This window comes from Exophiala oligosperma (genome assembly GCF_000835515.1).
Source record: "Exophiala oligosperma strain CBS 72588 unplaced genomic scaffold supercont1.6, whole genome shotgun sequence".
Taxonomy (NCBI): domain Eukaryota; kingdom Fungi; phylum Ascomycota; class Eurotiomycetes; order Chaetothyriales; family Herpotrichiellaceae; genus Exophiala; species Exophiala oligosperma.
This window is the reverse complement of record NW_015622823.1, coordinates 1579355-1605781: the sequence shown is the minus strand read 5'-3', so window position 1 is coordinate 1605781 and position 26427 is coordinate 1579355. Positions and strand designations below refer to the sequence as shown.

General features: G+C 50.0%; 7 protein-coding genes across 9 annotated transcripts; 3 read left to right on the top strand and 4 right to left on the bottom strand.

Moving 5' to 3' along the window:
* Positions 1-94: 94 nt before the first annotated feature.
* On the top strand, positions 95-1669 carry PV06_07009 (uncharacterized protein; the record flags this gene model as incomplete). The annotated part of the gene is made up of 2 exons (XM_016408187.1): positions 95-150; positions 214-1669. The coding sequence occupies 2 exons, from the start codon at positions 95-97 to the stop codon at positions 1667-1669; spliced, it is 1512 nt and encodes a 503-aa protein (XP_016261667.1).
* A 763-nt stretch (positions 1670-2432) lies between these two features.
* On the top strand, positions 2433-3990 carry PV06_07008 (uncharacterized protein; the record flags this gene model as incomplete). The annotated part of the gene is made up of 4 exons (XM_016408186.1): positions 2433-3048; positions 3126-3263; positions 3345-3613; positions 3697-3990. The coding sequence occupies exons 1-4, from the start codon at positions 2571-2573 to the stop codon at positions 3988-3990; spliced, it is 1179 nt and encodes a 392-aa protein (XP_016261666.1). The 5' UTR covers positions 2433-2570.
* An 8153-nt stretch (positions 3991-12143) lies between these two features.
* On the bottom strand, positions 12144-14380 carry PV06_07007. 2 transcript variants are annotated; one of them, XM_016408185.1, is made up of 3 exons: positions 13721-14380; positions 12633-13631; positions 12144-12583 (listed from the first exon to the last, which is right to left on the bottom strand). In XM_016408185.1, the coding sequence occupies exons 2-3, from the start codon at positions 13592-13594 to the stop codon at positions 12535-12537; spliced, it is 1011 nt and encodes a 336-aa protein (XP_016261665.1). In that variant the 5' UTR covers positions 13595-13631; positions 13721-14380; the 3' UTR covers positions 12144-12534. The 2 variants fall into 2 exon arrangements, with proteins under 2 accessions (XP_016261665.1, XP_016261664.1); XM_016408184.1 differs by having other exon boundaries at positions 12633-14380.
* A 1185-nt stretch (positions 14381-15565) lies between these two features.
* Positions 15566-17551, bottom strand: PV06_07006 (uncharacterized protein). Its single transcript, XM_016408183.1, has one exon. It carries the CDS (start codon positions 17464-17466, stop codon positions 16204-16206), a length of 1263 nt encoding a protein of 420 aa, XP_016261663.1. The 5' UTR covers positions 17467-17551; the 3' UTR covers positions 15566-16203.
* Positions 17552-19568: 2017 nt separating this feature from the next.
* Positions 19569-20313, top strand: PV06_07005 (uncharacterized protein; the record flags this gene model as incomplete). The annotated part of the gene is made up of 2 exons (XM_016408182.1): positions 19569-20102; positions 20155-20313. The coding sequence occupies 2 exons, from the start codon at positions 19569-19571 to the stop codon at positions 20311-20313; spliced, it is 693 nt and encodes a 230-aa protein (XP_016261662.1).
* Positions 20314-20755: 442 nt separating this feature from the next.
* On the bottom strand, positions 20756-25113 carry PV06_07004. 2 transcript variants are annotated; one of them, XM_016408181.1, is made up of 4 exons: positions 21889-25113; positions 21782-21838; positions 21499-21720; positions 20756-21027 (listed from the first exon to the last, which is right to left on the bottom strand). In XM_016408181.1, the coding sequence occupies exons 1-4, from the start codon at positions 24864-24866 to the stop codon at positions 20940-20942; spliced, it is 3345 nt and encodes a 1114-aa protein (XP_016261661.1). In that variant the 5' UTR covers positions 24867-25113; the 3' UTR covers positions 20756-20939. The 2 variants fall into 2 exon arrangements, with proteins under 2 accessions (XP_016261661.1, XP_016261660.1); XM_016408180.1 differs by having other exon boundaries at positions 21782-25113.
* Positions 25114-25336: 223 nt separating this feature from the next.
* On the bottom strand, positions 25337-26403 carry PV06_07003 (uncharacterized protein). Its single transcript, XM_016408179.1, has 4 exons — positions 26192-26403; positions 26025-26123; positions 25660-25979; positions 25337-25610 (listed from the first exon to the last, which is right to left on the bottom strand). Exons 1-4 carry the CDS (start codon positions 26329-26331, stop codon positions 25354-25356), a joined length of 816 nt encoding a protein of 271 aa, XP_016261659.1. The 5' UTR covers positions 26332-26403; the 3' UTR covers positions 25337-25353.
* Between the last annotated feature and the right edge of the window lie 24 nt (positions 26404-26427).

The following is a 26427-nucleotide window of genomic DNA, read 5'->3' as shown; positions in this document are numbered from 1 at the left end:
CTCAACGATAAACGAAGCTACAGAAACTCCAGTATTCGAAGTCATTAGTTGGTTACTCGGAAGCATGCACCCAGGGAGGATACCCGTTGTAATAATGGCAGGGACAGTACCTATGACACAAGAGGGAGAACTCAGAGGTAGTAGAAACGAGTCAGTCGGTCCCTTTTACTTTCCAAAATCCCACCGAGATACCCATTGACCACGACCTTCCAGATATATCCATTGGATTCAAGACGTCCCTGACCAAAGAGCAATTGTGCGACAGTACATGCGATATGAACACGAGATTCGAACGCCCCATAATGCCAAACAAATCGTCCTCCGGAGCTTACAATTTGCAACTTCGTCGCCTCAAGGACCGGTATATCTAATCGCAGCACGTGAGACGTTGGAAGCTGAAGCGGCTCAAGAGGCAAAACTCAAACCTTCACAGAATCCTTCGATGAACACCGCTCTAGAGCCGACGGGATTGTCTCCAAACGCGCTCAACGAGCTATCAGAGGTTTTGCTGGGCGCTTCGCGTCCTCTCATCGTCACAAGTTACTGTGGTAGATCAGGGGAAGGCTTCCGGGCACTGAAAGACCTGGCAGAGCTGCTTACAATCCCCGTGCACGAGAACGCACCGATATACAACAATTTCTCCACAACCTCATTCTTACATCAAGGCCATCAGTGGAACGGCGGTGGGCAATTACCAGCACTGGCCGAAGCGGATGTCGTAGTCGTGATCGACTCTGACGTGCCCTGGATCACGGCTCAATCCAAACCGAATGAAAGTGCAAAGATATACCATCTCGATTGTGATCCTCTCAAAGAGGGTACGACATTGTGGACACTGCCATGCGAGAAAAGATGGAAGTGTGACTCGGGCTTCGCATTGAGGCAACTCGTCGACACCATCGTCTCAAAGAACCAAATACGGACACAAGAATTGCAGCAGCGGATCGAGGCGAGAATAGCCAGTCTGAAAGAACGATTCGAAGCTAGACGAGCAAGACTGAACAAAGCCGAATCGTCTCTCGGGCCATCTGGAAGACTCACCGTTCCTTACTTCATGGCCCACCTGCGCAGCGCATGTTCAGGCCTCCACGTGGTCGGGTTGAACGAATCCACCACCAACCTAGGCAACGTGGCAGATCATCTACGCCATTCCGAATCTCATACTCTGATAGGCAGCGGCGGCGGCGCGTTGGGTTGGTACTCTGGTGCGGCCGTCGGTGCGACCCTGGCTCTCCGTTCCGCAGGTCGCGAAGATGACTTGGTCGTCGCTTTCACGGGAGACGGGACGTGGCTGTTTGGCGTCCCGAGCTGTGCGTACTGGATGGCCAAAAAGTACGAGACACCCTACCTCACCATCATCTGGAACAATGGTGGGTGGTCGAGCCCCAAGAACGCATGTCTACGTATCCATCCTGAATTGGGACAGACGGCATCTAATGCTCGTGGCAAATCGTCGTCGACGGACGGGGTGAGTTCTCTGGCGGAACGACTCATGGTTGGAATCGATCCTTCACCTGCATTTGGTAAAATTGCAGAAGGCGCGGGAGGTGCTTGGTGGAGAATCGCCACGAGACCGGAAGAGGTGGATGAGATTTGTCGCGAGGCTATAAATGTCGTGCGCAAGGAGAAGAGGTGTGCGGTCATAGAAGTTGTCATTGATAAGATTTAAGTCGTGTTGTATAGAGACTGTGCATGAGGGAGATTTCATGATTCACGTACTGGAAAGTCAACCATCAATATTCAAAGACCCACGAATTAAGGCAATGCTTCATTGACTGTGAAAAAATTGTCCGCGATCCTCCATGGGCGTGGAGTTATTCCATCCGTGGCATTAACGTGGTGACAAGGATATTCAGAATCTAAAATCGCCTGAGTGGACGGAGGAAGTCTGGGTTGGAAAAAGGGGTCTAGATCCAACTGACAACTAGTTGCTAGTCTAGCATGTGGCATACGATCTGGAAGCTGCATAAAAGGTCCCAGATGTTTAGATTAGTATCTTGGTCGGGGTTCTGTCAGATTAGTTGTACTAAATTCCAGACGGCGTACTGTATAGGTCATAGGAAGCAAGATTCCGGGGGTGCAGTGGTACAGTAGTCCGCAGTAGGGAGGGTCCACATTGATTTATCTCCATGGCACGAATTCCGCCTCGTCTCATTCTTTGAACAGCCGACTTCACCGACGAAGCACTGTACCCACTCATTGCGAGTACTCGTATGTCGGACGGGTAGCGTATACGGAGGGGACCTTGATCTTGAATCTGAACTATCCAAATCTTGAACAACCAAGTACTGTACTGTACAAGGTGGATCAGGTGACACTGTATTCAGTTCGCTTTCACGCTCACAGAGCGCCCCCGAAGACCATCAAACCTGAAAGATAGCTTCAAAGGGTCAAAAAAAGGTAAAGCGCGCCATTATCTCGCCGCCAACCTCCATCTTCAGGAGTACACGTATGGTCCCTAGCTTGACTCAATTCAACCTCATCATTCACCACTGGCTACGTCTGTTCTCACCCCAGCCACCTCCGCCAACAAGCCCGACCAAAGTTACAGGGGACATTTCGAGACAACCATGTCGACAGCGCAGTCAAAGCCACAGATTTTGACAATCGACGACCTGGAACATCATGCCACTCTCCACCTCCCCAAGATGGTGCGAGAGTACTACAACGGAGGTAGCATGGACTCGTACACCCTACAAAGTAACGTCCATGCGTATCGACAATGGTACATCATGCCCAGGATGCTACGTGACGTTTCGAGGATAGACACTTCGGCTCAAGTTTTTGACCGCAAGGTCACTTTCCCGTGTTGTGTCGCCCCCGCGGCGATGCAAAAAATGGCCCATCCGGACGGTGAAGAAGCGACTGCTCGTGCGGCTGGAGACAAAGGTGTGGTTATGGGGCTGAGTAGTTTTTCAACCACGAGCTTAGAAGTCGTCAAGAAGGAATGTGATGAAGCTACGGCAACAGTAGAAGGAGCATGTGTGTTGCAAATGTATTTGTTTGAGAATAGAAAAGTCGGTGAAGATTTGATATCAAGAGCAGAGAGTATGTTTCATGCCCAAAAGACCCTACCCCGTCCTTTTTTCAGACTCAACCCCAAACTAAAACATTCTCAACAACAGAATCAGGATACAAAGCTATAGTCTTGACGATAGATACACCATACTTTGGTCGTCGTCTGACCGAGTTACGAAACAATTTCAAAGTTCCATCACATTTGACCATGGCCAATTTCGACGCCTCATTAGGTGTCAAGACCGGTTCTCACTTGAGGACCGAAGAGAGACAAAACAGCAGCAGCGACAACAACACAAATAGTCTACCACCACCATCCAGCAAAGAGTCCTCTCGGAAAACGACTACCAACCCACCACCGAACAAAAATGATCCTTCCTTGACGTGGGATGTGATACAGTACCTGAAATCAATCACCTCTCTCAAAATCTTCGTCAAGGGTGTCTTAGCCGCCTCGGATGCACAGCTTGCGGTCCGTCACGGGGCGGATGGGATCATAGTCTCCAATCACGGCGGAAGACAACTAGACTGTGCACCACCGACGTTGGAAGTATTGCCAGAAATTGTTGACGTTGTGGGTGGAAGGATTCCTGTTGTAAGTTTTGATCATGCCCTCCTACACTCTTTTTTTTTAAGCCGCGTACATGATTATATACTAAATGTTCTTTCCTCGTTTAGCACTTTGACGGTGGCATCCGTAGAGGATCCGACATATTCAAAGCTTTGTGTTTGGGTGCGGACATGTGCTGGGTAGGGCGACCTGTCTTGTGGGGTCTGGCGTACGACGGCGAACGAGGTGTCAAGATGGCTCTGGATATACTCGAAGAAGAGTTTCGTGCTTGCATGGCCTTGACGGGAATGAGGAGTGTCGAGGAGATTAGGCAGTATGGAAGGTCTTTGTTGAGGAGGGTATCGACGACTCCATGGGACATTCAGCTGTCGAGACAAGCCAAGGTCAAGAGTTCGTTATAGACTTGTAGTAATACTATTAATAGTAGACCTCTTCCACCTTATCCTGCTATTCTTGTCCTTCATGTCACAAAATCGAAAGTACTAGCCAACCCCTAAAAAGCCACCTCAGCGGAAGATGACATTCATGTTACTTGCCTTCTTCAGGTCAATAGGAGGCAAAAGGCGAAAATGAGAAACGGATAGAATTCATCCTTCTTTCCTAGGTATGTATATTCTCAAATTTAACAATCATACATTTATAAACTCCTAGTAGACAGTCTCTTGAGACAAGATTGACATGATCCAAAACTCTCAAAAAGAATCTCAAACTCCACGACAACCACCAAACACACAACTGCCCACTATCACGGTCTATTGTGTCACTGTTCTCTAATGAGCAGCAACGGCAGCAACCGAAACATTCACATCACTCAATTTTCCCACGTTGATCGTACCGCTTTGTTGCTGTTGCTGTTGAGCATTGGCATTCCAATTAGCCCCTTCGACGCCCACAATCTCGGCGTCATGACTGAACAACCATTTCCTTCTGTGTTCGTAGCCCCAAAACACCGGGTTCTCATCACCGTTGACGACCATCTTACCGTCACGAACCTTTTGTTCCTCCCCGTCGTCGATGTGGAGGATGTACTGATGTTCTCTCGTCTTTTCCTGTACCAACGAAGCTCGGGGCAATCTGACGCTCTCATACTTGTGGAGGGCGTCACCGAGGGTCTCGAACTCGGATGAAGCCAGACACTGTCTCAAGACGGCGGCGTCCTCGACCGCCTGGGCGGCTCCCTGTGCCAGATAAGGCAACATGGGATGGCAGGAGTCACCCAACAGGCACACTTTCCCCGAGGGGTGGACCCACCGACTCAAGATGGGCAAGTCGCACAGCCTCCACTTCATGAATTCTCCCGTCAACTTGCACAACTTTTGGACCCTGGGTTCCCAAGTGCTGAACCGGTTGTAAAGCTCCGTGGTGTCTCCCTTCACCACCCAGACCTCGTCCGTGGTCTCGTTGTAGGACGTGGCGCACACGACGATGTTGTAGAGTTCGCCGTCCCGGATCGGGTACCCGACGAGATGGGCGTCGGGGCCACACCACGACGTCGTGCAAGGGTCGGTGATAAGGGGCGCCAGCTCGGGATCTTTCAGCAGCAGTTCTCCCGGGACGAGGATCCTGTAGGCGACGTCGCCCGTGTCTCGCGGGACGTCGGGCTGACCGGTCAACAAAGGTCGGGCGAGGGACTTGATGCCGTCGGCCGCCACGATGAGGTCCGCCTTCCAAACCGTCCCGTCCGAGGTGGTGGCGCTGGGAGCGTCAAAGTCGTAACTCTCGACCCTCTGCTTGGGGTGGATGGCGACACCGGCTCTCTGGGCCGCCTCCATCAGACCGGCGTGAAGGTCGGCTCGATGGACGAGATAGTATGGTGCCCCGTGAGTTTCGACGATGTTGTCGAATGGTAACTTGACGATGGTGGATCCATCTTGCCATCTGAGGAAATGGTATCTTTTCGACACGGATTTCTTCATCTTGTTGACATCGACCCCCCATCTCAGCAACAAACGAGAACTGTTTGGTGGTAGACGAATACCAGCGCCGGCCTATCAACCAAAAAGGAAATCAGCACGGTTTTTCCCTGGAATGCCGTGGAGAGTGTATAGTGCGGTACTGTACGCCCGGAAAGGGGGTTCTTGTGTTGGTTGTTTGGTGGTTAAGAGACTCACCTCTGCAAATTCTGGAGCAGAATCGATGATGGTAACTTTATGTCCATCGGTCTGCAAGGCCAGAGCGGCGGCCAAACCACCTAAACCTGCTCCCACGATGAGGATGTTTCTTTTGATTGTCGCTTCAGGCATGTTTGTGTTTCCAAGTCCCTATCAGTGCATGCAAAGATGGGTATATATATCGACGACCAAGCCAACAAGAGAGATCTCTTTCAAGTTTGTTCAATCCAGGTATTGTTGATTTTGGAGAGGATAAACAGTAAACGAAAGATCTTTGGGGGCTTGTTGATGAGAATCGTCGTAAGGCTGGAACGGGGACTTGCTGAATATATAGGTAAGTCAACTTCAACTCAGATCTCAATACTCAACCTCTTGTCGGAGGAGGCAAAAACAATAAAACAAGAGAAAAGAGGATACACACGAAATTGACAAGAAACCACAAGATCTGTACCTTGGTAGAGTGAAAAGTAAGCGGGGCCCGAGAGGACAAACAGCAATGGGAAACATGTTACCACTTACCACTTAATACCTACCCTCCACCTTGGAGGATCGGCAAAACGGCTGGTTTTTACGGTGCAGGTCGCGAAACAGTACCGATTACTCCGTACAGCGATGCATACGGATCGTGCACTTTCATTAGCCGAATCGCAACAAACAACGTACTACGAATACTGTCATGGGCACGAGGGAAAGGTCAGGTTAGGAACCATGGATCCGGAGGTGGGTACTTGGTGTTCATGGTACATACCAAGGTCTCGACTTGTGTATAGTGAGGGTTCGCCGGATGCATACTTCCGTTGCTTACGAGTATCCGCTACTCGCGCGAATCTTTGGTAGTAGGTACCATGATTCCCCCAGATCTTCACAAGTAACTCCGTACTTCTGTGTTCAGGCTACACAGGCCCTGTCAGTATCGCCACTACAGTAGTATCGATACGGTATACTGTCCGTCAAAACCTAATGTCTAGGTACAGTACTCCATGGATGGGTACGGAGGAATTACAACAGGAGGCCAGCTGTCACATACGGAGTACTCGTAACAAGAGTACCAGTCAATGGCAAGTTGGAACTCCGGATCCAGACAAATATACCGTACAACCATCAATTAATACTAATTCACATCAACGCTATCATACCCAGTCGTCAATCTCATGTAGCCAGGAACGTCTCCAGATCAGCCCAATCTAGAATCTGTCCATCTACCAATCTTCCAAATGGATCATGCCAGAACGAATTTTGTTGCATTTGCTGTCCTTGTACTCCTGAGAAGAATGTACCATCTGGTTGCATTCCCGGTGCATTGTTGCTGAACGGTTCCAAAGATAGTGATGCTCCAGAGGAATTATGAGGATGATCAAAGCTCGACTGCATGTGATGATGAAAAGAAGAACCACCACCAACCGCTGAATGACCTTGATGACCTGCATAATGCATATGCGGCATCTGATGTTGTTGTCCAAAGTCAAAGAATTGACCATTTCCAGACGTGCTCATCTGTGAAGGGTGCTGCGGATACTCTAATTGTTGATGGCTGGCATGCAATCCACCTGGACCAGAAGATATAAAATTGTCGTGGTTGTGACTGCCTCTAGTATGTGTTGATTCGCCTGGTGAAGGCCAGAATGATCCCAAGTCTGTACTTCTCTGTTGATGTCTCCGGGTAATTTGAGGACTTGAGTCAACCCCTTCAGATGGCTGATCGAGAGCAGACACTTGGTACCTAGTTTCCGTACCATGCTGCTGACCTCGCAAACCTTCTGCCGCTGTTGTATTCCCGGTAGTGTCGTCAAGATTCAGCTCCCCTTCTCTAGGCTGATCTTCCTTGATTACCGAACTAGCGAATTTGTCCATGACGCCAGCCATCCGTTTCATCGTTGCACTCTTTTGCACCGTACTGATAGTTGACCTTAGAATGCTTATCAAGGCCTTGCTTTCATGGCTGGGTGAGTTTCGCTCTTGGACTGGAACGTCTGAAGACGGATCTTGCTTTTGTGGTCTCAATAGGCCAAGAATAAGAACAAGACCAGCCGAGTACGCGTAGAACACATCAAGAGCAGAAACACCGTTGAGGAGCTGACACCTGTCCAAAAGCACAATCAATGCGGCCAGTTGAGCAGCATGGTATTGACATGTATTGCTGATAGGTGAGGGACGATCTGAAGTCCTGATGCTTCCACTTTGAGTTGCCTCATGAACAGCGTGATAGCTCGCCGCACGGCTCGTACCACGAGAATTCATTGAAGAGATTTCCCACAGAAGCGTGGGCCGAGTGACCAAAAGTGCGATGTAATGGTACTGAATATGAAGCAACACCAAAGCCCGTAGTTGTCTTGGTGTTTGGCGAGACAAGGACGCATGAAGGTTGTGTAAAGACATGTCATCTGTGGTGTCGTGAAGAGAGCCTTTTGGCAAGAGGATTTCATCAACGCTTCCAATACTAGGAACACGCAGATGGAATGGCAGCTCCTTTTGCCAGGCTGCTAGCATGTCCAATACCTCCTTGTCTGGCGTATGAGTTGAGGCCCATGATATACCAACTTCGTCATCTCCACTCAGTTTCTCTTTGAGTTTTGCAATGGCAGCCCTTGTCTGACCTAGAACCTTTTGTAGCTTCAGCCCAGCGGTCGTGAAATCAGAACTAGTACCTGCACCGTCATCTAGGAAGCCATCACGTGGTGCTTTGACCTCGACGTCGTATTCGTTCAGACCACTCGGCCTTCCTAGACTCGATGACAAGAACTGTTCAAAGCCATATAGCGTACAGAAGACACGCTTACGCAGTTCTCTCTCAACCGGTCTGAAGGAGGTATCCAGATCTTGTCGGTGTAGGCCCAACGCGAACGAAATCCGAGCAGCAGTTCCCAATAGATTCCACGCACCGTTGCGGTGATTGTTGTTGTGCAGAAATAAAGACTGCAAAAGCAGAGCCTGCACGCTTGTCATGGTGCATCGGGTGACGAGCTGTGGCAGCAGCGATCGAGCTTCAGATAAGCACGTACGACGCATACCAAGTACATCGTAGCCAACTTTACTGGTAGATTGACCGACGGAACCGAGGAGTAGTATCATATAGAGGCTTGCAAGCCAGCCAAAGTCGGGTCCATATGTACTCAGTGGTGTCTCTTGTGCTTTCCGTGCATGCGGCATCACTTTTGACCTCCACTGGACCACATATGCTTCTAGTTCATCCTCGAAAGTTGCCCGATGAAAGAGTGGGAAGTCGCTGTGAATTTTGGTAAAGTAGACCTGGCACAAATCGTCGATGACCTCTTGTGGAGGAAGAATCTTTAAATAATGAGCCGGATCAGGCCGTACAGGACCGGAGAACTCTTTCGACAAGTCGGACAGGATTGATTGAGGCGATGGTCCATTGGCGACTTCAGCTTCGTCCTGCTCATTGCTTTCTTGAATGTCATCGGCTTCGAGGGCCTTTGCCGTGTCGTCGTTGGTAAAGGGAGATCTTGTGCCGAGAATGGTCTCTCCAGACTTCTTCTCACGCGACAGGACAAGTTGTCGCAGATCCGCGAAGAAAGACAAAGTCCCCGAAGGTCCTATGAAGTGAGCATGTCCAGAATCGTCTCTGATGAGACCACTCGATTGTCTACGCCGAAGTTCCAGGCGTGAAGCGGCATTCGAGCCAGAAAGCCTGGAGTCAGTGGAAGAAGGCTCAGGGTGTTGATCGAGGCCCCGAGAGGAAGGCTGCGAAGTGACAGAGTGTGCAACTTGAGCCTCGGATCGAGTAGTCTGATTGGGCACTTCCTTCAGCAATTCATCATTCGGGAAAGGCTCGGCCTCGGTCAGATCTGGCATTTCATAACCCAAGCGCTTTCCCAGCTGCATAAGACTGGCCACGCTTTCGGTGTCATCATTGGGAAAAGCGCCATTGACCAGTGCCTGAAGGCAACGGTACCTAAAGATTAGACAGTCAGCAACATCTAAATCTCGCGGCGGTTAAGATCTTCCACAAGGGCATCTTACCGATCGCTCAAATCATCCCAGCTTCCATAGAATCTTGTCTTTCTCGGCAAGTCAAATGAGCATTTCACCTTGTTCGCCAGGCACACCGTACAAGTGCCCTCTACTGCGTCTGATGGAATACATTTGCAACGACGCTAGGTTCAGCCCACGATGGAGCCCTGAATGTTAGTCAAAGCAGCACGCACACACAGACACCGAACTTTTGACCGCATAGGGCAAAGCAGTTCGACGATCAGGTCCAGAGCTCAGGTCTCCAAACCCACCCTACTACGGTAGTGGCAGAGTCAACTCACCTTTCGACAAAGATCGCAGCTTTGATTAGACCTTTTCCGTTGCTCTGCTGGCACTCGACGGCGTTTCTTGGGCCTCTCCGAATCGAACGACCCCGCTGATGCGTTTCTCATTATTTCTTTTCTGGATGGGTTTGCAGCTAACACTTGTGATCGGTCGTAGCTTGGTATGAGTAGGGACAATGGGACAGGAAGGGGAGGAAGAGGAGAAAGAGAAAAGGAAAGATGAATCCGAGGATCCGTGCAAGCGCAGGGCCGTTGGGGGGAGGGGGGGAGGATGGAGAGGGGGAAAGTGGAGCGGATACGAGCTTGAAGGGTTTCACGAGGCTGTCACTTCTGGGGTTCAACAAGGGGAATCCCAGCACACGCCGGGGTGAGGAAGCATGCATCCGGAGATGCTCATCCTCCCGCACAATGGGTGCTTGGGTACGAGTACACTGTACCGTGTTCTTTCATGTAGTCTTACTTCGTATTGGACCTCTATCATCTGATGCCTTCAACTTGAAGATCTCGTTGAGTACCTGCTTCGTAAAGCGGCGGTCCACTGTATGGATCGCATCTCCAATGCTCCAATGTTCAATGCTGCATCTCCAAGATTGTGTACTCGTATCATACCAAGATTATTCCGACCGTACTCATCATCATCATACACGGCTCGCTCTTGGTTGATTTCACACGGTGTGTTCGAACACCTACTCACAACACCCTATTCGATACCTTGGAAAAGGCCCGACACTCTCGGACCGTACAGAACCATCATCAACTGGGCATCATCAACCATGTCATCACAAAAGCATACCCTGGCAGACGGCCGGGTCGTGTCGTACCAATTTTCTCGAGTTCCATCGGGTCCCGTCGTTCTTTTGTCAAACTCTCTGGCGGCACCGTTTCGATCGTGGGACAAAGTTGCCTCGGTCCTCGAAAACAAAGGGTACAGCGTTTTACGTTACGACCAACCGGGTCACGGAGAAACTTCTGCCCCTTCCGACGTCGACACGACGACCTTTGAATCCATGGCCGACGACGTACTGGCCTTGGTCCAATCACTAAAAATCGACGAAATCCACGCTTGGATCGGAGTGTCCATGGGTGCCGCAAAGGGAGTCGTGTTCGCGGCCAAGAACCCGGGGCTCGTCGGCAAACTCGTCGTTTGTGACACGATATCTTCGTCTCCCGTGGTGGCCGGCACGACGGACGTCTTTGAGCCCAGGATCCAAAAGGCCCGGAGTGACGGAAGCATGGATGCCATGGTCGAAGCCACTTTGGCCAGATGGTTTTCGGAGGATTGGCGTAACAAGAACCCGTCCGAGGTTCGACGGATGAGGGAGATCATGATGACGACCCAGGTCGACGGGTTTGTGACCTGCTGTCGAGCCCTACAATCGGACACTTTTGACCTGAGCAAATCGGCACCCAAAGTCGGTACCTCAGTAAACAGCGCTCTGCTGGTGGTCGGCGAACTCGACGCGAATCTACCAGAGGATATGAAGACACTCCAAAAACAAACTCAAAAGGGATTTGACGACGACTCTGCTTCCTCCGGGAAGGGAAAGTCCGCTGCTGTCAATGTGGAACTGAAGGTCATCAAGGATGCGGGTCACGTCTCTTATGTCGATGGGTTCGACCAGTTCTGTGACATTGTCACGAAATATCTCGCCAGTTAAAATAATAACCCCCCCACCCTCCCCCGAGAGAAGGAGGGCAAAGCGATCGAAAATGTGGTAGAATCGCACGGCATGTAAAAAAGCAACATTGTCAACACCACACTTGAATGAAACTGCAAGGTGAATAGAACCTTTTAGACGACAGCCTATGAATCGCGTCGCGGATGGTGAAAAACTACGCTCGTTGACTCTCGGGGAGACCTTCGTACACCCCTTGCATGTCTAGATATTTTCAATACTTCTAACCCCAAAAAAACCCATCGGGTCTGCACGCTCGACTGCTCAGGCTAGAACTTGACTCATCAACACACGCTTTGGGCCACTGGGCCACAGATCAAGACATTCCCTTATCGTCCTCGGAGTAAGACTGATAACAATCATCGGAGCCCATCGCATCGGCGACCGAGAAGAACAAAAATCCGAAATCATCACGTGCTGACAAGAATCGCAGAATTGCTCCCGATGTCGGCACTTCTTTTTTTCAATTTATACTCAGTGTCCACAAAGGCCCTGTACTCGTAGTCCAACTGGTTATTACGAATACTATCTACCTATCAAAAGATGGCTACCTCATTGCTCCTCGACGCTGTTTTTGCAAGACATCATGCTTCGAAAGCAAAGGCAGAAATGTCTGCTACCGTCATGGAACTCCATAGAGGATGGCCACTAACGCCTGCATATGAATCCTCAGCGTACTGTGCAGCTTGGTATGGTCCTCGGACGTAACCGCAAATCCTGGAAGGCCGATCTAACCTGTGAACCTTTTGCCGTTGTGCTATGCGAAGCGAAGCGATGGGAATGACACTGTCCAGCTCTTTTCTGCCGCTCTATGTGCATCTATTCTCAAAAATCCTTCAAGATGACGAGTATATTCTCATGTTAGGAGGTCTTCGATCGCTCACTCAGGAAGTAATCAGCTTCAGATAATCGGCCACGATCAGCGTTATCATCCTATTAACCATCAGTGATGTCCCAACAAATTGGACAAACAAGTACTCACGCATGTGGTGCGATTCTGACATAATAGGTTGGAAATCCACGATAGAATCTCAACCAACCCTCATCACGGACAACCTTCTTTGCGCAGTCAAACAGTCCATTGTATGGCAACTTACCATCAGGACCTTTCTGCTGTTTCTGCAGCCGGGTCTTGATGAAGTCGAACGGGAGACTGAAGAACGAGGCAAAGAATCCAGCAATAGCGGATGCACTCAAGGTTCTGGTGCCTTCGGACCACGTTGGCGCATGCTGTTTCAGCTGAGCTTTAGACTCGGCAAAGAAGGTGAGTTGACCAAAGTTGAGAGCCATGGCACGGATCACGGTGGGATAAGCTCCCGCCCACCAGGCACCAATTCCCTCAGTTTTGGCAATGCGCATCAGCGCATCAAAGACGGAACGGTAGTTGGCTCGCTGTTCCTTGGGCTTCAAGCCATCGGATTGCATGCGAATGAGTGCCAGATCAGCCGGATTGCCGACCATGGCCGCCAGACCACCGGCCGTCAAACCTGCCGCACCTCGTTCGAGGAAACCAATCTTTGTACCATTCTTCTCTGCTCTTGCTTGCATCGTGGTCTGAAAGGTATCAAAGAAGCCTAGTCTGGCCGTGGTATACACCGCTTGCCTTAGGAGACCGGCTGAGAGACCCGTGTACAGGTCCAGCACTTTTCCCTGTGCAATGATGTCTTTCGCTATGCCAAAGGCCGTCGGCTTTGGTCCGGTTCTGATACCTTCTCCTGCCAGTTGCAGTCGCACCTTGACCATGTCTATGGGCTGAATGCAGCCCGTTGCGAACATGCCTGAAAGGCCGCCGTTGATGAAAGGTAGGGCCGCGCGCATTACGGGGGTGTGGAGGAAGTCATTCTTAGCTTGGACTGGGTTGTGGACGGCTTCTGAGGCTGCTTCTTCGACCTTGGAGGCCGCAGATCGAGCGCCATCCTTGACGCGGTTGGCGGTGCTGGACATGGTGAGGTCGGGATGGGGACGGTTGGTGGGATCGAAACTGCGCGTGTGCGAGTTAGTGATGGAATACATGACGCTGGGCTGTTGGGCTTTCCAAAGACAAAAATGCTTGTATGGCTTCCAGCTCACCTGAAGAGCGTGAGTTGTCACGCTACAAGGTAGTCTCAGGTACTAGACCGTTTGCCCTCGAGGATGTTCCGGGGTGAGACTTGGAGGCCTGCGTGAGGAGCGGTGACCGAGGGAAGCAGTTTCGTCTACTGCTATTCGGCTTCGAGGTCGGTGGTGAAGCTTTTTTCGGCGACTTTTGTGAAGCAACACGAGAGGCGGGGATGGTCGGTCGCCGAAGGTATAAAGATACAAATATATGGGCGGAAGGATACAACGACAGCAATCAGACAATACAAACGATCGATAGAGCTCGGTCGAAAGAGGGTTGTCCGCACAAGAAGGCTACTCCGCAATGGAGAGGAGAAGGAGGAGAGAAGGAGGAATGAGGAGGAGTTGTCAGTGTGAGAGCAGGTGCGTATGCGTGATGTGATGTATGTGCGAGTGTGACCGCGGCTTTTGCCTTGGACGGACTGGTCCTTGTTTATAGCAGAAGATGACCATTGGGCATGATGATCTCGAGCGGTTTTTGAAGGCCCGAGGATTGGACGAGACAATTATCTAGTGTCGGTGGCTTTCTGGCTAGTCATGGATTGAAGGAGGATGATTGTCGTGGCATCCATGCTTGGGTGAGATGGAAGATGCGGGGAAGAAGTGGCATTGGAATACGAGTACAACGCAGCCGGAGAGGAACAGGGGGCGACGAAGTACCTACGAGTAGCTAGTCCAGCATTTCTCAGGTCGGGACGTGTTGTACGAGTACGATAAACTCTAGGGTATGTAGATGGAAGACAATCAGGTATACAGGTTAGGTACTGAGTAGTACCTGGATATGAAAACTCACTACGGGGTACTTTGAACACCCCCTCTGTCGATACCTAAGGTAGGTACTGAATGATGAAGCGTCCCACAGTACGGAGTATGAGTTACTAGTACGAGGTACATCTGCCCGGAGCAACTGGTACATTAACGGATATCGACCTCCCCTATGATTCCCCCCGGCTCCGTCCCTCCCCCACCAACAAATCATCCTAGGGGATCCATCACCGAACCGCGGCATGGTGATTTTGCGGCCTTAGGGTACGGAATACTGCCCGCCAACAATTTCTAAGCCTTGCTGGCTTTAGTTCTAGCCTCGTCCCAGCACGCTTCATACAGTGTTGTCCCGCATTCCCGCCGCGGATATCTCGTACTCACCAGCCATAAAGTCAACGGTTCAATGCGGCCCAATTCGACGTTTGCTGAAGTCAGAACCACCATACTCGTAAAGTAAATTTTCTAAATTTTCACATGCTTTTCCACAGCAATTTCGTTCCCAACCGAATGGACCCCCTACTCCATACTGTGGTAGTCCCATTCCCGACAAGTCGCCGTTGGGATGGGATGCTTCCGGGTACAATCGGTTGAACTGCAGCTGAGAGCCCACCGGATAGGGCACCACCAGCTGCAACACTCTCTCGACAATTTATTGACAACTTGACGGAGGGGCTGAGCAAAGCATTGTCCAAGCAACCTGCGAGGAACTCCGTACATCAGTGGTCAAATTACTGCGAAATGGTGATTCCCATTTCATCCCACTGCTATCCGGACAAGGCTTGGGCTAACCCATCTCTGTTTCTGGTGCGCTTATGTACGGAGTACGAGGTTGATGTCACTACCCACTAGCTTTAACTGAACTATCACACCTGGGCCCTTTACGGAGTCCAGAGCATCTCCCCTACGAACCCCCACGCCTTCGGAATAACACCTCGAGATAGAGACTATAACCTACTGTAGGTACTTGCAACAACAGTAGACTATACTGATTCGCGATCCGATGACGACGACGACGAGCATTGTGGACTTTTATCTCTCCGATTACAATAATATGGCCACTGGGCAATAGTACAGAGTAGACATCATTATCACGGTGAGTAAAGGTGGTGATAATATTCGTCAATTCTTCCCCATCGTCTCCCGTGCCAGCTCACCTGGTTGCATCTTGTTCCTATTGTACTCCGTACAGAGTGTCTAGTCAAAAAGAAGAGCCGCCCACACGTCCCGTCAACACCACAAGGCTCCATGCAAATTAGGTCCACTACATCCATATCCACCTCAGCCTTGCAAATTTTGGTTCTTGTTCTCGCCCTTCTCTGATGCGCTAGCCAGCTGCTAGGAGAAAAGTCCGGTGTCGCGTCGGATCTCTCAGCAGATCTAGTCGCAGCGATCAAAAGCAATCTCGTTCTCAAGCAACAGTCCGCTCAGCCCACGTGCACCTGTTGCGATATTTTCCGAACCGTGACCGATATCCGACCATACGCCATGAACCGTCCGAGGTAGCTTCCGTACTGACAACCTCCGTACTCAATGCCAGGGCTCGACTCCGAGTGACATCCTGCGTCGAAACAGCTTCGGAGTCCGACCGCGGCAAACAGGTATTGCGTACGCCAACATGAGGTTTTTGCATCGGAAAATGTAGCAACACATAGCCCAAATGACACCAGTGGTATTCGTTCCGAAGCCTGATATTATGGTTTGGGGGCTTTGTCTTTGCGTCTCAGCAAAGACTTCACGTTGAAGGGCTTTTTGATTTCCTTGATTCTGCGCAATAAATCCCTCATCTTTTTCTCGCGCTGTTCCGGCGTCAAGGACGTTTCGCTTCCTGCCGTGGGCGAATCGATGTCGGAAGCGAAAGTGGAGCCCAGTGACTTGGACCCTCGTTTCCTGCTATTGTCTTTAAGCATGGCCTGAAAGACCAAAGACCAACCCGCCAGTTGCTGCGCCTTCGGTCTAGAGTCGTCAGTGTTCTCGCGAACACCAACAACGATCTCTGTATTCTGAGCCTCGGCCGAGCGCCAGGGGCAATACTCGAGATGATCTTCAACTGCATCAAGGCGGTCCATGGCCGGCGATTCACCGCGATACAACCAGAGTCCAAGCGAACGAAAACAGTGACGACACTCGATTATGTCTTCACCTTTTCGCTCCCATCCACAGAGTGCCAATTTCAAGGCATCGGAATGAGGCTTTCCGCCATCATTAAAGCGGAAATCGTCCAAAGTGTTTGTACCCTCGAAAACCTCAGCTGGCAATGACACATGCTCAGGTATTTCGTCGGCTTGAATCATGAGGCCATCATAGCGTGTCTGCAAGGCGGACAAAGCGATGCTGGTATTCAGTAACCCTTCGATACGCTGAATAGTAGAGTCACAGCCTCGTTGACGCCAGAGGCAACTCTCCGCGTGTGCAGTAACTATCATTTCTTGGTATCTCTTGATTAGGCCTTCGTGAATTTCTGTTCTGAAGGCAAAGCTGTCGTCTTCTTCTGTTCCATCTTCATCTCTTTCGTGATCATTATGTTCTTTTGAGTCGACATTGACCTCCAGGTCGACATGAACCCTCTCTTTGCAGGCTCCGCAATAGACAGTATCGGTGTCAACACAAGCCCAGCCTCTCTTTGCCCATTCTGCCGCATTGATGCGCTCCGAGGAGGGTATGTGCCACTGGGTAACATGTCGAAATGTCTCGAGTCGTTGCAGGAATGCAGTTCGGCTAGAAGGTAGGTAGTGTCCGCTGAGTGAGGTCACCGAAGAGGAGGTCACAATAATCTTCGAGGTGGGAGCAACACGGCGGCGTTTAGAAGAGTCGGAGGCAGAGTCTTGGGTAAGGGTCGTGGTTGAGGCATTGTTGCGAGTGTTGAGGGAAGATCGTGCGGGCGATGCAGCGCTATCAGAAAGTGCTTCAAGGATGCGATCGAACTTGCGCTTTTTGGTTTCAACTGCATAAGACATGCTGACGGTATATCTTGTCTGTTATAGAGATCAATCAGACACTAGACATCGGTGTGATGCATACACTTATTGAGATAAAACATGCACACCTCGTGCTCAACTGTGCAACCGCCGCAGCCAAAACATTGAATTGTCGACATCCACACGCATCGGGTTAGTGCATTCGGCTGAAGATGCATTATGTAATCAGCCTCGCAATGGTAGAAACCTCATGTCAAGCTGCCTGCTTCTCGACGTCTCCAGATCCCCAAGATACCAGGCATACTGAACCTCGCATGATCGATGAATACCTCAATACATGCCCAGTACATTGACTTTTACGCTACAGCATCAGCAAAAAGGTAGGAACAAGTATTCTCAATTGCTTGAGAACCATGCAAGACGAGTTTCCTAAGTCAATTGAACGCTTGTCTCCAGGCATCCATGTCAAAGACCACGGCGCCTTGCTTGACTACACTGGAAAGCTTGTGATGGCTCTGCGGATATATAGGACCCTCCACCTCTGTGGGTTTCCTCTCTGTCCACCCTCTTATCTCTGAAAGTTCCTCAGACGCGTTGAGCTGTGCTACAACTCTACTCTGCCGACTTGATGCAAGTTCTCGCATCTGTGAACTCACGTCACAAGAAAGCATCATGTACAAAGCAGAGAGCGTCAATAAAGATGGCAAGGCGCTGCTGGGAAGATAAACTCAACCAGGTGAATGCTTGTTGCGATGCTACACCGGCTTTTGTCATTTTGGGACCCTTGCCATCGCCAAATTTCGCGACTCCCGCCTCACCTGGCCTCACCGGCTTCTTCGTCGCGTTTTTGCACCCATCCCTACCTCGTTCGCTGCAGTCACTGCAGCCACTATCTACCATGTCCACTTCGCTACCAATTCTATCACAACTACCACATATCAAGACTCGCGAACTTCACATCGCAAGACAAGCAGCAGCCTATCTCATCTTTCCCTATTCGTTTTCAAAATCACTCGAACCCCTTCAAGAGCACACGATGCCCATACATAGACATGTTGTTCGAAGACGTTTGCCTTGCCACTTTCTAGGGTTCATTCTCATACTCACATACCTTGCTTCACTCCTCGTCAGCTTCCTCTACGACAAGTGTTTTGGGAAACCGTTGACTTCCCCCTTGACCGACAAAATCTTCCCAGTCATGTACGGATACGGTGGCATGCTCGTACTTGAGAACATATGCTTCACCCGACAAATTGTGTATTTCAGAAGATATGGCTGGCGAACCATGCTCAACTACTACACACAATACACTTTCGTCTGCTTTTTCATGCCTACCAGGAGGTACGAAATACCTTGCCTAGACTGCATCCACCTTGGACATACCTGTCCCAGATGTGCTCAACTCCAAGGAGATTGAACACAGTCCAATGGACACACGACGAGACGAATCTTGAAACGTCATCATCATCGCCGTCAGTTTAGTAAGCCAAACATTACCTACCTGTCCACCTCGGTTGACATTTCCGAAAACAAATCACACAAAGACTGACAAAGCCCCCGACGTGAATAGCTGAGTTGAACCTCAACGATCCTTCCACGATAACAAGCGACTGTTGTCTTCCCCTTCAGCTTCTTTGTCCGATACGGCAATTGCAGTGGAGTAGGAGGAGGTCAAAGACGAGGACAACGATCACGACGGTTCTTGTACTCCTTCATCTGCGCTTGCAAGTCCTCATGGAAGGTTCTTCTAGAATGATCGGGGTGATCAGACCAAATTGCAAACATGCACAAGGCACTCACACTTTCTAGACCTTTGCACAAAAGAGACAAACCCCAATTGTCAGAAGCCAGCAAAAGTCTGCCTGATCAGGTAGTAACTCAAAGAGCAAACTCAGAAGCAAAAACTCAAGAACTTAACTCAGAGAACCCAATTCAGAGGCAAACTCAAAAGGCTTGTTCCCGTACCATATAAAGTGATTGAATATTCCATATAAAAGTAGTGACTTTCCCAGTCGTAGGCCAGACGAAGAAGAAGAAGAAGAAGAAGAACTAGAACTACCCACATCCTCCCCCATATCACCCCAAAATCCCAGTTACGAGATCACACACCTTTTGAAAACAACCCAAATCTCAACGACAGTATGTCGTTTCCACCAGCGTCTACCGTCAATCAACAACGGCCCACGATGACAACAAACAATGTCCATCCACAACGACAACGACAACGACGTGAAGATACCATGTCACTAGATCACCGCCCCGGTGCCAACACCGCCACGGACGAAGGAGCCGGGAAACCTCACGAGAACAAAGATGACGACAACGGCGACAACCTTTTCCCCGACAGTCATGATTTGCTCTTCATTGGCCATATGCTAGCCGGGTTCAATGAGTGGCAACTATTCGACACCGACACCGACATCGACGCAGACACCGGCACGGACATGACAAACTCAATGACATCGACAACAACAACAACAACAACAACAACAACAACAACAACAACAACAACAACAACAACAACGACCACGAGACGAGTCCGAGCGCCACTTGACGTCGCCATGAGCCACCTTACCCTTCGAGACTCGGATACGATGACAACGACACCACCCGAGGCAACAACGCCTGTGGTGCCCGGATCGGCAACGATACAAGCCCGGCGACCACCGCTTGACGTGGCCATGAGCCATCTCAGTCTTGAAGAAAGATCATCCATACCTGACCCAGGCACACACCAGAACCATCCACATCGTCGACGTCGACGTCGACGACGGCATCGACGACGACGACAAGAGCGACAGCAACAAGTCGCCAACCATCACCATCATCATGCGCATCGACCTTGACAACACCACCCGTCCGAACGACTCCCCAGATGATTTGTGAGAGGAAATTGCAACGGGGATTGAAAACCGAGTGGAAACTGGTTGGAGACAGACTGGAATAGAGCAGAGACACAGAATGATAATCACACCAAAGAAGCGACAAAAATAGAGACAAAAGAAAGAGGGGAAAGGGAAAGGAACCAGTGTACAGAGGATTTTCACGCGGAGGATTTGTGCTTCAGCTACCCGATCTTGCTGGAGTCCCCAACAGGAAGGGCATTGGACTCACTGGTCTTCAGGACTTTTACTCTCCACTCTTCAGGGAACAAAGGAGAGAGCATATTTGGGTAGATACGACGGTGAACCAAGTCGACTTACTATGGATAGTGCGTCAAAACAAAGAATATTTTCGAGATCCGAAAGACTCACTCTGGACTTGTATCAAGAGTAACATTCAGATCCCTAGTGACACGCGGAGACAGACAGACAGAGACAGGGACAGATGAGCACCCAAAGATTTTCTTCCTCATCGTATAATGTGTACCTAGGCACCATCACCAATTCGAATAGAACCTGGATGGAAGTATACCTGACTGACTCAACCACCTCATCATACTCCTAACTCTTAACGGCTCAGGGCAGCTCTCCGCATCCTAATAAGCCCACACCATTCCGCCATCATCGTCATCAAGGCATCGTCGGTGGTGCACCCATAAAGGCGGCGTTGTTGTATCCGTCTTCCTGCTTGATGGTGCCATTGAGCAAGGGGCATAATCTTTTCGTAATCGAAAAACAATGTCAGTGATATTTCTCCAACAGTCAAAAACAAGCTTTTTGGTTCTTTGGCTCAAACAAGAAAAGGGCGAAAGGTGATGGGGCATTTAGGGCAAAAAAGGGAAAGCTAAGGGCAAAGCTCAATCCTTGAATGGGTTCCTTGGTTTTGGTGATATCGTCAAGCCGAAATCATTCCAGTCGAGATATGGGGAATCTCGTGGAGCTGGAGGAACTTGACTTCTCTGAATGAGAACCAGGGATGGCTCAGACAGGCGGACGGAACAGAAAACCCCAAGGTCGTCGATGGTCGATACAAATGTTGAGAGCGGCAATCCACCATGGGGGTGCAAATGGGACCTCTCTTCATCTTTCCATCGACATCAAAACTCAAAGATCGATACTCGGGGCATCCATGAGCATAGACCCAATCTTGCGATCAACGGGGAGGTTGCAATTTCGGCACTTGACTGACTTTTTGTTCGTTTTGATATGACCGACCTGTCCACAATTGGCACATTTGCGCTGAGTTGGTTGTGTATTCTTGCCACCACCGCCTCCGCCGCCTCCTCCGTCGGCATCGGGGGACATGGCCGTACCTCCGGGGGAAGTGGCACCGGCCAGGGCGGCTTTATTCTTGTACCGTTGTTTTCTGCGAGCGGCATTCTTTTCGAGTTTGGCGAGCTCTTCTTCGAGACTGTTTAATATACATGTTAGTCGTGACGACTTGACAAGAAAGTAAAAACAAAATAGCATACCGTCTGCGATGCCTGGCGTCAAGCTCAGCATCGCCCGTTGGAGCAAGTTCACCCAAACTAAAACACAAGTAAGCAATGAACATATACAAAGTCGAAAACTCCCAAACCTGATCGATTGGGCTTCCTCCGCTTCCTTGATCTTCATATACTGCTTGATAACCGCTGGGTCAGTCTCGTAGTATTCTTGGTCAATGCGTTCTCCATCTTTATCTACCACCGTTCTAACAATCTTCAAGACTCTCTGTGTTTGACTGGTGACACTTCGTCTGCTGAACGATGTTGTGGTTTCGTCATCTCTACGTCGTGGAGCGGGCGTATGTGTTCCCGACATTGGTGTTGCTCGAATGCTAGAGCGACCATCATACTTGTCTTCCTGGCCATCAACATCGCCGTCCATGTCAAGATCAGACGGTTCTATCTTTGAGCCCAGGCTCGCTTTCTGTTTGTCCCAGATACTGCGTATCGACTCTTCGTAGGACCTCTGTTGTCGGGCGACATTGTAACTGTGGCCGCCTAGTTCTTTCTTCAGTGCGATGGCATCTTGAGCGGAACCACCGATAGGTCTAAACCCGCCCTTCATGCTTGTTTTGATGAATGAGAATGCTTCACCTCGGCCGGAAGGATCACCCTCGCCATACAACTTGAGCATTGCCTTCCCTTGCGTAGCTTGGATGAAATTCTTAGTCGTGCGCCAGGGAGCTAGCTGCTGCTCGATACTATCATTGTCATTGCCCTCCTTCGTGTCATCTTCGTCGTCGTTGTCCGCATAACCAGCATCCTGAAGATATTGAGCACCGACCTGCATGGCTTCTAGCAGACATATATCTTCCGGGCGAATAAGGTTTTGGACTGCTTCTTCATCCGGGACTGCTTCGCCGGCCCTCATTTCCCATTCTTTATGTTCCTTACTAAAGACCATGAATTCTTTCATCTTCTGCCGGTTTTGCATATCCGTAGTGTCCGGAAAATGTTTCGTGACTTCCTCCACACGGATACGATGGTTCTTCTTGCGACGTGCAATTCGAAATGAGATGGCTTTAAGTCGATTTTTAGCAGCAGTGGTCACCATACGAGAATGTGTTCCCGGAACGGTGGTTGACGGCAGCTCCTGTCCCACGACGTATACGTTGTCCAGTGTCCGAATAAAGTGGTTCTGGCCGCCAGTGCCTGTGGTCTGCCGGATCACAAGGAAATCCTGTGTAGCAGATTCTTGAGGGAAGATTGGTGCTCTGTACATATGATTATACAGCGCAGTGATTGTCTCCCCTGGATCGATCTGCCCAAAGATGTGAAACGGCGATTTATCTTCTGGCAACAACACAGAGGTTTCGCCAATATCGTGTTTAGGTCTTGACGTATCGTCCTTGGTCCGTCTTCGATAATAATTCACAACTTTGTTACCCATGCCTGTTTGTGACAGCATGAGAGGATGCTCTTCTGAGTATTCTAGGAGCAGGGTAGAAGAATTGTCCGCCAGGGAGATATCCTTTGATGCGGCATATATTTCCTTGGTGGAACGTCCTCTCTGATGTTTCCTTTTGACCTTGCCCGTCTGAGAGAATGTGATTGGGTACTTGAAATGCATCTTTTTCCGATGGAAATTTCGGAGCTCCTGCAGCGGAAGGCGCACTTGATAATAGGGATACTGTAGTCTGACAGCAGGAATAGAGTGCTCGATGCTGAGATTAGTGAGTTGACCTCGTACTTTGTGTTGATGGTTCTGCTTGAGAAGATCGTATTCAGCATCATTCGAAGTTTTGAAGCGTTGCGATAGACGGTCCTTCAACGTTTTCACCGTTGTTATTTTTTCACCAGGTCGAGCCTTCGCCTTTAGCGCTTCAGTGTCGACTTCTTCAACGAGCAAATGCGAATCGTTCAGGTCAAGAACTACTCTTGCTGCAAGCTTGGATGTCAGGCGTTCCGGATCGTCGAACGAAGCTATATCGACTTGATGTACTTGCACAATATCGTGAGGGTCGAGACCCAAACGACGCTTCTTGTGCGGCTGATCGAAATCATCAAATTCGCCAAAACCAAACATCTCATCATCACTGCTGACAACGCGAGGCCTAATCTCATGGGTTTCGTCGTCCGAGGCTGCAAGGTGAGACAGTGTGTCGAACTCCGTACACATGAAGTCCAGATCGCTCATTGTAAGCCCGCCAGGAAGAGACTCATCCTCATCGGATTCATCCGTGGAGTCCTCGGCTTCGTTGACAACCGTCGGCTCTTGAGTAGCCACCAGATCAGAAGCAAGCTCAGCTTCTGTCAGCGGGAGTGCCGAGTTGAAAGCGGTCTTCTGGTCTTGCTCCAATTCCAAGTTGACCTTCGCAGGGCGGACCGGCTTGGGTGGCTTTGCTGGTGTCTTTGCCTGCCATTTCTGAGGTCTTGGTGGGAACAGCTTATTAAAGTAAGGTGCCTCATCGCGTTTAAACCCAGGGAACTCTAGCTTCAGCCACTCCTCGATGTTCTCCTGCTCAGTGGTTGGTATGTCTTTGCCGGACTGCGCAAACAAAGCCAACTGCAGACGGTATTGAGCATCCTCAACCTCATCCAGCTCTGGCTGTAACATTGATATGTCTTGGGTATCATCATCCTCGTGTTCTGACGCAAGGTCTAGATCTTGATCAGCCTCTGGGGCAGGTTTCTCGGAGGGCTTCGAAGGGGATGGCACAGGCGGAGCATCGTGGACTTCCAGGACAGGACTACTCGGTCCGAACAGATCATCGTCATCAAGATCGTCAAGGGCGCTATCCTCAATACCAGGCAGCAAATCTGTAGTCACGTCTGCGGAGACATCTTGAGTCGGCTCTTCATCTGGCAAATCATCGTCGTCAATGTCCTCATAATCAATTGCATCGTCTGCTTTCTCGCCTTGCTCCAGTTCTCTTGAATTCAACTCGTCCCAATTCAGTCCCTCGCCTCCCGCAGCTTCATTCAAAAGAGCACTCAGCTCATCGTTGGCGTCGGCCGGTACACCCAAGTTCGAATCGAAAGGCGTGGCTGCCGCCTGCTCTGTAATCTCTTCGTCGTCGCCGAAAAGACCGTCGAGGTCATCAGCCTGTTGATACGCGTCGGTCGCCATGATGTGGACACCCTAGCAAAGATTTACTTCGGGCGAAAATCGTCAAAGGATTATCGAAGGGAAAGTGTTTGCAAGGCAAACGACAGGCGCCGCGCATAGCAGTCGGAGCGCTCGAATGGTTACCACATGGCGCGATTGGCGTGATACGAGTCGTCGTGATGGGACATCGACTTACTCGTGGGGAGAGATGAGATTAACACAACACAGGCACAATTCTGAATAAACGTACGGAGTAGAAAACGAGGACGTGGTGAAGATCCGCAGGCAAGAAAGTTGGGTGGGGATAATCGGGGAATGACTCGTGGCGCTGCGAGGAACGCGACAGGCAGCCTCGTCTGTTCAGCCTCGTCGTTTAGCCTCGCCGCATTCGTATCAACATGAATGCCGTCGTTACGAGAAATTTTGCATAGGAATTAGTTTCTTTGGTAATTTGATGTTTCCATTCCAGAGTATTTCTCTACAGAGTATCGGTTCATTTTTCATTTGATCAGCTATTCAGCTTTAAAGGAGCCCAGTCCCCAAGATAAGTGCATAACGCTCGACTAGTACCGTTTGTGCAGTAATGTACGACTTGAACCGTTTTGTCCTCTTGCACCACATTCGCTACCTGTCTCAAGTCGCTCGTTCTCGGTAAATACAACACAACATTCGAGGTCACCTTTTGAAAGGATTTGTACAAGTGGCTGAATGTGTACGGCTCCATCGACTCCAGATCAAAAACCTCAGCATTGCGGTAAGAAGGTCCTAGAGCGGTGAGTTGAGTGGCATGTCGCTGGATATTCGAGAAACCTACCTCCCCACGGTGGACTGGCGAATATCAAGCCGAATTGACCGACAATGGCTTTCAGTGCATCGACAGTCTTCTCTGTCCGCCCTTCCATGGCCCCAAGTATTTCGAAGCAATCTCCATGGAACCAGGTAATCTTATCCGCGACGCCATAAATCTCAGCGTTGTGCTTAGCACATGCCAGCGTAGCAGCGTCCTTCTCTATGGCATAAACTCGCTTGAACTTGCCGGACAGTGCAAAGGCGATAGTATTCCCTCCCACTCCACAGAACGCGTCAACTATAATTGATCTGTTCGTGGCCTCGCTGACGTGCTTTGCTATCGTACTGCCTTTGTTAGATCTGGACTGGAGCTGGAGATAGGCCACATACTTTGCGACAGACTCGTGGGTGACACCAAACCATGCATCGTCTGTCATCCAAATTCCATCGTCGTATTTCGAGAAGATGGAATACCCCTGATGCCAATATCTTGTGCAGGTTAGACCGTAAATCTCGCACGACTAGCCCTTTAGATACAGGAAGGTGAGATAACGTACTTCTGCAAATCCCACGGAACTTCTTCAAGCGTTTCATAGTGATGGACGCCGTCCGGTAACGGCTCAGTAGAGGCTACCTTTTTGGTTGGAGGCTGGTTGGATTCGTCGCCATAGTTGACACTCTTTCTTTTCCTCGCCATTTTGATCAGCACTCATGCCGAATAGCACACAGATATGTTGTTCAAGACATGTTATGATGGAGCATGTTAAGGCGACGCGAGAGAATAGTCGGAGAG

Excerpts from the sequence above, each read along its gene's own strand:
- PV06_07007 (XM_016408184.1), bottom strand. The coding sequence starts at position 13,663 with ATGTATTCCATCACTAACTCGCACACGCGCAGTTTCGATCCCACCAAC. Across the intron at positions 12,584-12,632 it reads GTCAGAATCGCACCACATGC|GATGATAACGCTGATCGTGG; the intron begins GTGAGTACTTGT and ends GATGGTTAATAG.
- PV06_07006 (XM_016408183.1), bottom strand. The coding sequence starts at position 17,466 with ATGTCTTATGCAGTTGAAACCAAAAAGCGCAAGTTCGATCGCATCCTT.
- PV06_07004 (XM_016408180.1), bottom strand. The coding sequence starts at position 24,866 with ATGGCGACCGACGCGTATCAACAGGCTGATGACCTCGACGGTCTTTTC. Across the intron at positions 21,721-21,781 it reads GACGCCAGGCATCGCAGACG|TCTCGAAGAAGAGCTCGCCA; the intron begins GTATGCTATTTT and ends TATATTAAACAG. Across the intron at positions 21,028-21,498 it reads CATATCAAAACGAACAAAAA|ATTATGCCCCTTGCTCAATG; the intron begins GTCAGTCAAGTG and ends GATTACGAAAAG.
- PV06_07003 (XM_016408179.1), bottom strand. The coding sequence starts at position 26,331 with ATGGCGAGGAAAAGAAAGAGTGTCAACTATGGCGACGAATCCAACCAG. Across the intron at positions 26,124-26,191 it reads GTTCCGTGGGATTTGCAGAA|ATATTGGCATCAGGGGTATT; the intron begins GTACGTTATCTC and ends AACCTGCACAAG. Across the intron at positions 25,980-26,024 it reads ACCCACGAGTCTGTCGCAAA|TACGATAGCAAAGCACGTCA; the intron begins GTATGTGGCCTA and ends TAACAAAGGCAG.